Raw genomic sequence first — 12,741 nt, forward strand, 5'->3', positions numbered from 1 at the left:
TGGGGGGCCCACCACTGGGACCCCCCGCGATCTCCCTGCAGCAGCCCGCATTTTATTCGTAGCTGCGTCTGAAGTTTCGGAAACCTCCGGGCTTCCAAGACGGAGACGTGACATCACGCTATGCCCCCTCCATTCATGTCTATGGGAGGGGGCGTTGCAGCCGTTACACCCCTCCCATAGAAATTAACGGAGGGGGCGTTGCGTGACGTCACGTCCCCGTCTCGGAATCCCGGCGGTTTCCGAAACTTCAGACGCAGCTACGCATAGAATGCGGGCTGCTGCAGGGAGATCGCAGGGGGTCCCAGCGACAGGCCCCCCGCGATCAGACATCTTATCCCCTATCCTTTCGATAGGGGATAAGATGTTTTTTCCCTGAATACCCCTTTAAATTCCAGACTCATCAACGGAGACAAAGTATATCCCAGCAGTCCTAGTGCTGTCTGAATGTGCCCTATGGGTCCGTTCACACCGAGGAAACTCCCCAAAGAAAATTTCCTCACTGTATTCCTCTAAGGGTACGTTCACACGAGCGGACCCACAGCGTATTTTACGCTGCAGATCCGCCGCTGAAGGACCCCTGCATGGTGGCTTTACATGTGCCTGTTTGGAGCAGAAATACGCTGCTATGAGCAGACACACTGCAATGTGCGAGTTGCAGCACGCAGTATACTCTCACATGGCAGCAGCTCTTGGCCGAGCTCATTGAGCAGAGAGAGCGGCCATCATGTGTTCGAGTATACCGTGCCTGCGCGGCGAATCACATCACTCCGAGCAGACACATGTAAAGCCACCATGCAGCGGTCCTTCAGCGGTGGATCTGCAGCGTAAAATATGCTGTGGGTCCTCTTGTGTGAACGTACCCTAAGGCTATGTTCACATTGTCAGAAAATGTGCGGAATGTCCGCACGGAAAATAAGTGAGGACATTCCACACATTTGACTAACCAGCGGGTGCGAGGACTGCATGGAAATGCGTCGTCTTATAGATTGCAATGCATTTCCTTGCATTTTAAGTCTATTCTTTCTGCGGATGCCAGAATATGAAACATCTGGCATAGAAATTCGGACGATTCAACAGTGCAGCAGAATCCCATTAAAATCATTGGGACTCTGCAGCAGCAGAATGTCTGTGCGGAATATTCCACATGGACATTCCGCACAAGTTATGCCAATGTGGATCCACGATCTTCTGTCTGGAACAAAAATTATCCGGAACTGGCGGACATATGCGCCATTGACTTTCCTGACTGATTCTGGCAAAAGATTAAATATGTTCAATCTTCCGCCACAATCTGAATCTCCATGAGAAGTTTTACATATATTCCCCCCAACATGTACAACCATAGGCATAACTGCAAGAGTTAAAACTATGCAAAAATCTGGATGCATTTTGGCATTCAGTCTTTCTGGCCTGTATTATGTCACATCAATCAGGGAGCATCAGATTACTTTCTCTACAACCTATTGAGGCTCTCTGAGCATTTGCAGGGGAGCTGCGTATCAACATGGGGAACGGATTACTACATTATGAAATAGTAATAGGAGGAATATAGTGAAGTCAGACAGTATCTCCGAGTGGGTGAAAAAAAAAATATAAAAAATTTTTACGTATGTGTGTGTGTTTTTAAAATGCTCAAACTGTGCCCCGGTGTTTTTAATGGGAATATATGCAACAATTCACTCTACACATTTCAAATTCATGTCTAAACGTATTGCCCAGGAAAGCACTGGACCTCAATTAGCCAAATTGTATGGTACTAATCTCTATTTATGACAAAGAATAAGATGTGAATAAGGCTAGGTTCACACTGCGTTTTGTTATTGTCACAGGTATCTGTTAGAATCCTGCTGAGAAAAGAATTCCGACAAGATATAGTAGAGCTGGAGAGGGTTCAAAGACTGGCAACCAGGGTAATACGGGGAATGGGAGGACTACAGTACCCAGAAAGATTATCAGAATTAGGGTTATTTAGTTTAGAAAAAAGAAGGCTTAGGGGAGACCTAATAACTATGTATAAATATATCAGGGGACAGTACAGAGATCTCTTCCATGATCTATTTATACCCAGGACTGTATCTATAACAAGGGGGCATCCTCTACTTCTAGAGGAAAGAAGGTTTCTACACCAGCACAGACGGGGGTTCTTTACTGTAAGAGCAGTGAGACTGTGGAATTCTCTGCCTGAGGAGGTGGTCATGGTGAACTCTGTAAAAAAGAGTTCAAAAGGGGTCTGGATGCATTTTTGGAGAATAACAACATTGCTGGTTATGTATACTAGATTTATAGGGACAGAACGTTGATCCAGGGATTTATTCTGATGCCATATTTGGAGTCGGGAAGGAATTGTTACCTCTAGTATGAGTTTTTTTTTGCCTTCCTCTGGACTCAGTAGGAACTCATAAGGGTTATAGGTTGTACTTGATGGACTCCGGTCTTTTTTTCAACATTATGAACTTTGTTACTATGACATATATATTCACTAGGCCGAAACGGAGTGCCCTAGTGTACGTGTCTCACGCTGACGTTCGCTTTTTTAATTTCACTTATTTATTGAACGTACGGTAAATATTACAGCAAATAAGAATGATTATTATTTTCAAGCCCAAATAAAGGGGTGGTGTATTATATGGTTCATGTCCAAACCAGTGTTCTACTAGTCATTGCAAAACTACAGCTCCCAGCATGCCCGGACAGCCAAAGGCTGTCCGGGCATGCTGGGAGTTGTAGTTTTGCCACAGCTGGAAATATCGGTTTACAGGCCATGAAATGGACCAGGCATCCAGTGAAAGGCTACAGTAAGGTAATGGAGGTTGAAAACCTAAATACTCAGACTAGACCAATATTTCCCAACCTGCATGCCTCCAGCTGCTGCAAAACTACAGTTCCCAGCATGCCCAGACAGCCAAAGCCTGTCCGGGCATGCTGGGAGTTGTAGTTTTGCCACAGCTGGAAATATCGGTTTACAGGCCATGAAATGGACCAGGCATCCAGTGAAAGGCTACAGTAAGGTAATGGAGGTTGAAAACCTAAATACTCAGACTAGACCAATATTTCCCAACCTGCATGCCTCCAGCTGCTGCAAAACTACAGTTCCCAGCATGCCCAGACAGCCAAAGCCTGTCCGGGCATGCTGGCAGTTGTAGTTTTGCAACAGCTGGAGTCACTCCGGTTGGGAAACACTGGTCTAGAGCAGTGTTTCCCAACCAGGGTGCCTCCAGATGTTGCAAAACTACAACTCCCAGCATGCCTGGACAGCCTTTGGCTGTCCAGGCATTCTGGGAGCTGTAGTTTTGCAGCATCTGGAGGCACCCTGGTTGGGAAACACTACTCTAGAAAGTCCCAAAATGACACTGCATAATCCTCTCCAGTAACTTATTCCCTGTAAAAGCCTTACCTGAAAAGCCATGTACACGTACAACAACACCATGAGGGGGCACAAACACAGTGTAACGCCACACAATGGACTGAGCTACACAGGTGACTTGTGTTGCATTGTGATGCAATTACTGACAGCAGTTGCAGGTTCTTGCAGTCCTTGCCAACATCTTTCCACACAACCAGTCTCCATTTTATGGAGAGTATTCACACATACTAATAAGAAGCAGAAATACTGCATGGAGAAAAGACTAAAAAAAAAAAAAAAACCAGTAGTTGCCCATAGCAACCAATCAGATTGCTTCTTTCATTCTCTTTGAGAAAAGTGAAAGCTGGAGTCTGATTGGTTGCTACGGGCAACCGCACCACTGTTTCTCTGCACAAGTTTTGAGAAATTTCTCTCATGTCTTTCACCTATACATTACCACATGAACCACACAATAAATACATCCCTGGGGCCAGTCCACACTGCTGAACTTCTGACTGGAAATATTCCGTGCAGAGATTTTGTCTGCAGACGGCGTTGCAGAAATCTATCGGCGCTAGGACTTTGCGGACATTCGCCGTCACCATTGATGGCAATGCAGTCCGGGAGGAATTCCGCCAAAAGAATGAACAGAATTTCATAGTGGAAATTCAACAGTGTGAATGGTGTAGCAGAAGCTCAATGGGATTCTGCTGTAATCGGTGTGGACGGGCCCTAAGCGAAGGGCCACACTGCGTTCCTGCCCCCCTTAATTAGTCAGCATCCTGCCGTAAATGAGATGCCGACATATACTGTTAACGGGAACAGCGGACCCCATTTACTTCTATGGCCTAATGGAGTCACCAAGTGACTTCTTTCGGGACATATGCGTTATTTTAAAAGGGCGACAGCCCCCGTTTTTCAGACAGCTTAAAATAGCGGATACGCCCTGAACTTAGTCACTAGGCCATAGAAGTGAATGGGGTTCACTGCTCCATTTAACAGTATTTGTCAGCATCCTGTTTTTTGGCGGGATGTCGACGGATGCGATTAACGGGGAGGGGGTCAGGAATGCAGAGTTCAAGAGTCAAGTCCTGGGAAAAAACAGAGTTGGAACTCACCCAAAAATTGTACTCAAGAGCTGGTCTTGCAGAATGCCTGCTAATGGGAACAGTGTTCCTGCTGTGGAAAAAGTGCAGGAACTCCGTTTCCATGTGTGGTAGTCCTTGGGGGGGGTGTATGGTAGTGGTGGTATGGTATCGGTATATGAGGGGTTAATGTTAACCCTAGTGTTCGTGACGCCAGGCTGAGGGCTGGTATGCTGAATCAATGTTCCGGCCTATCGCCGCCCTTCCCAGTATGATAGGTGCATAAAATAACTGAAGGTCCACAAGGAGATCTAAACTTGAACTTGAATAACTTTTACTGAAGTTCTTGCAATAACCACGGCACAGTAACAGTCTCATACAAACAGTCCTTAGGTTGCTTAGTGACTGGCAGTAGTTGCGGACCTTGAGTTAGACATAAAGTCTCTGAATTTAGGAAGAGATTTGCAGATCCGTCCGGATTTAGGGGAGTTATTAGGTCCGGTGATGCTGCAGAGTGTTTGAGAATTGATACACTCTATAGTTATAATTGTTCAGCCATTGCCGCAAGGCTCAGGCCTAACTCACTGCGATTACTGCTGTACAGGTCTTGCTTGCTTGACAGCCCACGAGGTAAGAGAGCTTTTGCTAGCTTAGCAATGCAGGAACAAGAGAGGTGCAACCCGGGAACAAGAGAGTGAGAAGATGGCCGCCGCTCCCTTATATGGGCAGAGGGCGGGGTGAATCTGATTGGTCCGAACATCTGCCATTCACCACTACATGGTGAGATGGGATTGCTTACGTCACAGGGCCTCCAAAGGTCCTTAAGCTAAATACCATAGAGTTCACCTCGTCACATGACCCGCAGGTCCTGCAACGCTAATTGAAACAAGTAATTAACCATTTTATTTACACATGTTATTCTATTTATATTAACCTATGAATAAATTAGAGATCTATACACTAGAATAGAGGCAACTAGGGGTAGACTGGCTGACAGGGATCCCTAAGTCCTAGGGACTCTGGCTATGGGGACCCATAAATAAACAAGTACCGTATAGAATGCGGTACTGGGACACCACACATGTGTTCCTGAAGGACTTGAGCCCTGGCAGAGTGTATCTATCCTAACTCTGGCCTCAGGTTAGGTTTCCACAAAGGTTCTTCTCTGGTGTTTTTTTTGGATATCTGCCACTGAAGTTTTGGGGCCAAAGACAGAGGGGGAGATTTATTAAAAACCTGTCCAGAGGAAAAGTTGCTGAGTTGCCCATAGCAACCAATCAGATCACTTCTTTCATTTTGCAGAGGCCTTTTCAAAAATGAAAGAAGTCATCTGATTGGTTGCTATGGGCAACTTAGCAACTTTTCCTCTACACAGGTTTTGATATATATCCCCCAGCAGGGACGTGCACACATAGGGGTAAAAGGGGGCTTAAGCCCCTGCCCCTTCTCCTCACCTGCCCCTATAGTGCCCTCACAAAAGAAGCTACAGACTCTGGGTGATAGGTGCAGTAAAAAGGATCCGTTGCTGGGGACATTTGTATGTGGTTTAATGGTGGGTGCTGTGCCCTCCCTGCAGGAAGGGGGCGCCACTCACCCTGTCATTATCAGCTATTTCTCAGCTCCTCTCCACATGGAGGAGACAGAAGCCCCGCCCACAGTCTGCCCGGCCACTGTGTGTGTGTGTGTGTGCGCGCGCGAGCGCACGCGCGTAGAGAGGGATGGCTGGGGCCTTGGTGTAAGTGAGTGTGTATATATGAGTGATTGTATGTCTGTGTCTGTATGATGTGTGTGTATATATATATGTATATATATATATATATATATATATATATGTGTGTGTGTATATGTGAGCAAGTGAATCTGTGTGTGTGTGTGTGTGTATATGTGAGAAAGTGAATCTGTGTGTGTGTGTGTGTGTGTGTGTGTGTACACACACATACTGTGTATATATATAATATATACACACAGATATATACACACACACACACATAGATTGACTTGCTCACACACACATATATATATTGTGAGCAAGTGAATCTATGTATATGTGTGTATATATCTGTGAGTGAATGTATGTGTGTACCTGTATGTATGATGTGCCTGTTGGCTATATCTTTTAGTATATATTCCATGTTATATGTATGTGTCAAAGTGTCTCTATGTATGTGTGTATATTTCTTATGTACTGTATGTGTCTTTATGTTATGTGCGTATATGTATTGTATGAAGCACATTATTAGGGAATTAATAGAGGAATGTAAGCACAGTATATAGAGAATTTATGGAAGCACAGAATATATTTCATTAATATTGGAACATATTTTTATGTATGCTGGCACTGTGTATAGATCCTTAATGGTGGCACAGTATAGTTAAATAATAGTGGCACAGTATATAGTTCATTAATGATGGCACAGTATATAGGGAATTAATAGATGAATGGTGGCACAGTATATAGGGAATTAATAGATGAATGGGGGCACAATATATAGGGAATTAATAGATGAATGGTGGCACAGTATATAGATCATTAAGGGGGGTACGGTATATAATTAAAGGGAAACTGACAGGCTGTTTACTCTCACTAACCCCAATACACTAGGTTACAGTGCAGGAGAACAGGAGAAAGATAATGTTATACTTACTAAATGTGGACCAGCCGTTTTCTAGGTATTGCCAAACATTGCTAGTATGCAAATTCAGTCTTGTGCATAATGGAGGCGGAGCTTCCCTGCCTTCATCCTGTATGCTGTGCTATGCCTGGCCGTCTTTGTATATTTATAATTCTTTTTTTTGCCAACTCTTCTATATTGCAGCATGTAAGCATATATTAGTGTGGTGTCCATCTCTTCAGTGTAAGAACCAGAGCTGTGTGGAGATTCCTGCTCAGGCCTCTTTCACACTATGAAATAGTTCCGTTTAGGAACTTCCGTCACCAGTTCCGTCACTATATCGGCGAAACCCGGCCGTTACAAAACCCCTGACGGCCGTGACTCAATCGCATTGCAGCCTATGGAGTTTTGTAACTGACAGCACAGCCAAAGTGTATATACACATGGCAGACCTTCATAGAAACTGTTCTTGACTTTATTTTACAAAAACACCAACTTTTATGGGGCTAGGAATGTCAAGGGGGCCTGGTCGGAGGTCCACTGTGTCCCTGGGCCGCAGCCCATTAAGTCTGGCAAACGTTTTTTAAATCATAAGTGCCCTCTTTTTTTACTTGAGCCCCTGCCCTCCAAAATGTCTGTGCACGTCCCTGTCCCCCAGAGTATTCAAAAGGAATGGGGAATATCAAAAAGGACTTCTACTTCTCCTTTTTACTGGATCTATTTATGACTTTGGCTCAAAAACTGCAGTGGCAGTTTTCCAAAAAACGCCAGAAAAAAAAACTGTAGGGAAACTTGGCCTTATACTGAAATTGTTCGGTGCTGCATTTGGTATGCATCACACACTCAAATGAGAGCCAAAAAATACTCAAACTGTTGCTGCGCCCTGTTGTTTTTAATGAGAATATCTGCCACAGTTCACATTGCACATTTTAAATGCACTCAGTCACACGTCCAAGCGTATTGCTCAGGAAAGCACTGGACCCCGATTAGATAAAGTGAATGGTGCTAATCTGCATCTATGACAGCAAGTAAAATGCAAATGAGACTAGGTTCGCACTGCGTTTTGGTATTCCGTCACAGGTATCTGTCGGCATTCCCGCCAAGAACAGAATACCGACATATACCGACATGTATACTGTAGTCCGGTGGTCTTCAACCTGCGAACCTCCAGATGTTTCAAAACTACAATTCCCATCATGCCCGGACAGTCGTTGGCTGTCCGGGCATGCTGGGAGTTGTACTCTTGCAACATCTGGAGGTCTGCAGGTTGAAGACCACTGCTGTAGTCATTCATTTCAATAGAGTGAAGTTACCTAGTACGCAATTTTTAGCGGACTCAAAAGCATAGTTTGCTGTGTTGTCAAGTCCGGTAAAATAGCGCATCTAGGTGGAGATTTATCAAAGCCTGCGCAGAGGAAAAGTTGACCAGTTATCCATAGCAACCAATCAGATCGCTTCTTTAATTTTTCAGAGGCCTTTTTATAAATGAAAGAAGCGATCTGATTGGTTGCTATGGGCAACTGGATAACTTTTCCTCCACATCTCCTTCCAAAGTATATAGTGACTATGGGGGGAGATTTATCAAAACCTGTGTAGAGAAAAAGTTGTGCAGTTGCCCATAGCAACCAATCAGATTGCGTCTTTCATTTTTCAGAGGCTTTTAGAATAAAAAAAAAGCGATCTAATTGGTTGCTATGGGTAACTGCACCATGTTACCTGGTGATAAATCTATGTTCGGGCCATTGATATGAATTGCATCCGCTGCTTTCTACGCTTGTGGACCTTACCCTTACACTGACCTAGGATTTAATTTCTGAATCAAGAATGGACATGTCAATTCTTGCAGAAGAAAAAAAATCCATGTCAGGACCTTCCATTTACATCAATGGGGTTTTAATTCTAAGAGGATTCAAGGCAAAATGTTCAGGCCCATTCACACTTTGTATTTTACTTGTATATTACTTCTCACACTACGGAATTTCCGCGGCAGACGTCTCACCATGGTAATTCCGGACCCCAGACTCTTCCAAAATAATGAACATGTTCATTCTTTCAGTGGAATTCACTCTGAAATGCATTGCTGTTTATTGAAACTTGCATTTCCAAGCAGTCTTAGCGCCAGCTTGTTTTGCCAGTACCTGCTCCATAGGGAATCCCCACCTGGAACAGCCCTGCGGGTCTATTCACACGGCAGAATTTCTTCACATCCACACCAATTCCATTTCCGCATTCATTTGGGTGGTTTCTGGCTTGATTTCTGGCTTGTTTGGATTTTGTGCAGTATTGGTGTGGAATCCACATGCGCAAATTCAGACATGTGAATAGGAGTGCGGAATCCCATAGAAGTCTATTGGGCTTCAATTTGTGGTGGAATCCGCATGCGGAATCTATGCGGAGTTCCGCATTCGGAAATTCTGCCGTGTGACCGAATACGGACCCTTAGGCAGAATCCACATGGAAACTGCCTCGAATTACTTTGGTGGGAATTTATCACAGCTCTGGCACAATTTTCGCCTTGCTTGGCTTGCAAAAGGTTTGCCCAAAGGGGGTGTGGTTGCCTAAGCAAACCAAATTTACGATGATTTATGCCAGCAGGCGACAATTGTAGTGGAAATCACAGCGATCTCAGAGCTGGTAAAGATTTCTGAGGTTGATGCATGGGGCAGCCTCACACACACACAGAGGCCCTGATTTACTAAGAGTGGAGTGTAGTTTATGGGGGGGGGGTTACCAACAGATATTTTTCCACAGTATTTACTAATGCTTCCCTAAATTTTGCACTTTTCCTTACATTTTGCTTTTTTTTTTTTACACCTGCTCTGATCTGTGGGGTTTTCCTCATCTCAAATCCCCCATATTTTTCTGTGGAAACCTTAGTAAATTTGTTGGGAACATACCCTCTTTTCCTGATGGCCACGCCCCTTTTTCCGGTTTTCTCAGTAAAATGAAGAGTTGGTCGGGTTTTTTTAAATTCGGTTGCAAATTTTGGTGCAGGTCCTGGCACAATGCACCAGAATCTGGTGCACAACTCAACAGAACATGTCGGGTATATAATAGTAAATCAGGGCCAGAATTTATCAAGAGCCTTTTGTTAAATCCAGTGGACTCCTGCACTAGCAGAGGTTTACGTATGAAATGCCAAGTGTACAGGATTTCAGCTCCAAAATTTCAGCAAGGAAATTTTCTGCATCATTTTCCTTGTCACTTCTCGAATCCTTTGAAATGCAGAATGGGCGGTGTTTGATCAAAATTATTAACATCATTTATTCTTTTTTTTTTGGCAGGTGCAATGTCATACTTATACGGGATATTGCTGGTGTGTTACTTCAGATGGTAAACCTGTAAGTGGGTCTTCTGTGCAGAACAAAACACCAATATGTTCAGGTAGGAAAATCATACACAGCAATTTTCTCTATTTCGAATACTTTTGGCTAGAAATGTGTTCACTGTCATTGAAGGAGAACCAGATTTATCATTCATTTATGCCTGCATTCAGTAAGCATAAATGTCAGAAGTTTTGATTTCTGAGGGTCTGAGTGTTCACACCTCAACCGACCTGCAGTTATCATGGGGAGAAACCTACGGTGACCTTTTCAGAGGTCATTCTAGAGGGAGTGGGAGGCTGATCTGTGACCAACAGCTATTATATGTGTACCTCTGTAATCTATACACTGGTGTCACCTTTTACTGTACTTCTATCTGTGATGATAAGAGGGGCACTATTGGGAAGTGGTCTGCACAGAACAGGTAGCCCCAGCTTAGTTTTAATCCTAGTGGCCATAATGAAAACTGCAAGATTTAAGGATTAATTAAAACATAAATAGTAAAATGGAAAATGAGGGAAAAAAATCACAAAAAAACTTTAAAAATATATCTAACATAACAACTTGATTTAAAGGAGTTGTCCAGTATTGTAAAACGTATCCCTGCTGGGACCCCATGCTGTACGGGGCCCTGCCTCTCTGGCTGACACGCCCCCCTCAATACCGCACTATTGCAGAGCCAGAGATTGTCGAAGGCAGCGCTACGGCTCTCCCATAGAGTTATATTGAGGGGGCTCGTCGGCTGCCGCTTCGTGCGGTGTTCAACACGTCCCCTTACCGCTGACTGCTGGGGCCCTGTACAGGAGATTACATGGGGTCCCAGCGGTCAGACCCCCTGCAATCTGAAACTTATCCCCTATCCTTAGGATAGTGGATACATTTTTTAATACTGGACAATTCCTTTAAACAGTAGATAATTACCTTTAATGATTGTGCAGAATACTCATAAAAGTGATAACTGAATGTAACACATACATTATGTGGATTTTGCTGCAGATTCCACAGCAACCAAAAATTCTATAAAGTCGCAGCACTCTCAGATTCAGTGGGGGATATTTATCAAAGTTGTCTATGTCCCGCATCAATATAGACCAAACTACAGAGGGTTAGTCTGGTCTATTGTGCACCTAATTTATCAAATGGCGCACGGCTCTTGATAAATTCTGTGCACAGACTTCGGGATCAATGCTTTAGTCTATATTTAAACCTGCTCCAACATGGTCTGACATTTCGGCGTAATTTCAGCCGATGCGACTTGTCGCTGAAAAGTCGCGTTTGATAAATTCAGCACCAATGCATTTTTCAATGCATTTCAGTCTAAAATAGACTTGCATGCATCATGTTCTAAAAATCCTCTAGAGCAAAAGTCGCAGAAAAGTCGCACATATTTAGACTGCGACTTTCTGTTCGACAAATTTAGACAAGAAAAAACAGTCTAAATCCTTTGATAAATCTCCCCCAGTATCTGGAGTATGCTGCTTGGAAGTAGTAGTTTTCTCATTTATTAAAATCTCTAAAAGACATGTGATCCCTAGGTGCAAAGCTATCACAAGATATAATTTAATTTAAAAAAAGTTTTTCATATCCCGGAATTTGTGTGACCTTCTCTCTTAATGGTGCCATTTGCCTATTGCAATTTGTTCTTCTTATTGTAATTTCTTATAGTTCTTTAGGAGCATAAACCGCAATAGGCAAATGGGCTCTTCAACTGTGTACCCACAACCCATCCTTTTATAAATTCTTATTTTTGTGTAATATTCATTTCAAGCCCTATCTGTGAACAGTGATCTTCCTATCTAACCCATAAGGTCCCCCAAGACCCATGGAGTACATACCTCTGGAAGCAACATAGATTTAGATTTATTTTGCTTAATAGGTAACTATTGTATCAGTTTATATTAACAGAGAGTCTGTATATATGATACAATTGAGGAAGATTAGTTCTTTGCCTGATTTGAAAATGCATAATTTTTACAAAGTCTATTGCTGAGTAGAAAAGATCAATATATTTTACAATATTACCTTTAATCAATTAATATATTTATTCTATTGAAGGTTCAGTAACAGATAAGCCCTCAAGCCAGGGTAATGCAGGCCGAAAAGGTAAGTAAAGTTCTAAGATGTCCTTTGGATTGTCATAATCCACAGTGGTAATCTGTCAGGGGTGGACTCAAAATGATTTGAGCCTATGGGCAATAAGAAACAACAATAGAAAAAATTCCAACCTGCAAGAGTCTGTAACATTCGTCCACTCAAAATTCTACCCTTTCCCACTGCCACCAGTCTCCTCACTCTGTTTTGAGTATAATTTAGGAGTCTATAGTCAGATCACAAAGTCATATAACCCCAACAACTGATATAGGGCATTTTATTGATAA

The 12,741-nt window shown here is 43.2% G+C and overlaps 1 protein-coding gene across 6 annotated transcripts in view; it reads left to right on the forward strand.

Moving 5' to 3' along the window:
* Positions 1 to 12,741, forward strand: part of SMOC1 (SPARC related modular calcium binding 1) — a 215,875-nt gene that overhangs the window by 118,527 nt on the left and 84,607 nt on the right. For all 6 annotated transcript variants that reach the window (XM_056547181.1, XM_056547180.1, XM_056547182.1 and 3 more), the window contains exons 4-5: positions 10,325 to 10,424; positions 12,419 to 12,466. In XM_056547181.1, coding sequence (XP_056403156.1) covers positions 10,325 to 10,424; positions 12,419 to 12,466 — 148 coding nt within the window. The remainder of the gene's footprint in view (positions 1 to 10,324; positions 10,425 to 12,418; positions 12,467 to 12,741) is intronic.

This window comes from Hyla sarda, chromosome 11 (assembly GCF_029499605.1).
Source record: "Hyla sarda isolate aHylSar1 chromosome 11, aHylSar1.hap1, whole genome shotgun sequence".
NCBI classification, from domain to species: domain Eukaryota; kingdom Metazoa; phylum Chordata; class Amphibia; order Anura; family Hylidae; genus Hyla; species Hyla sarda.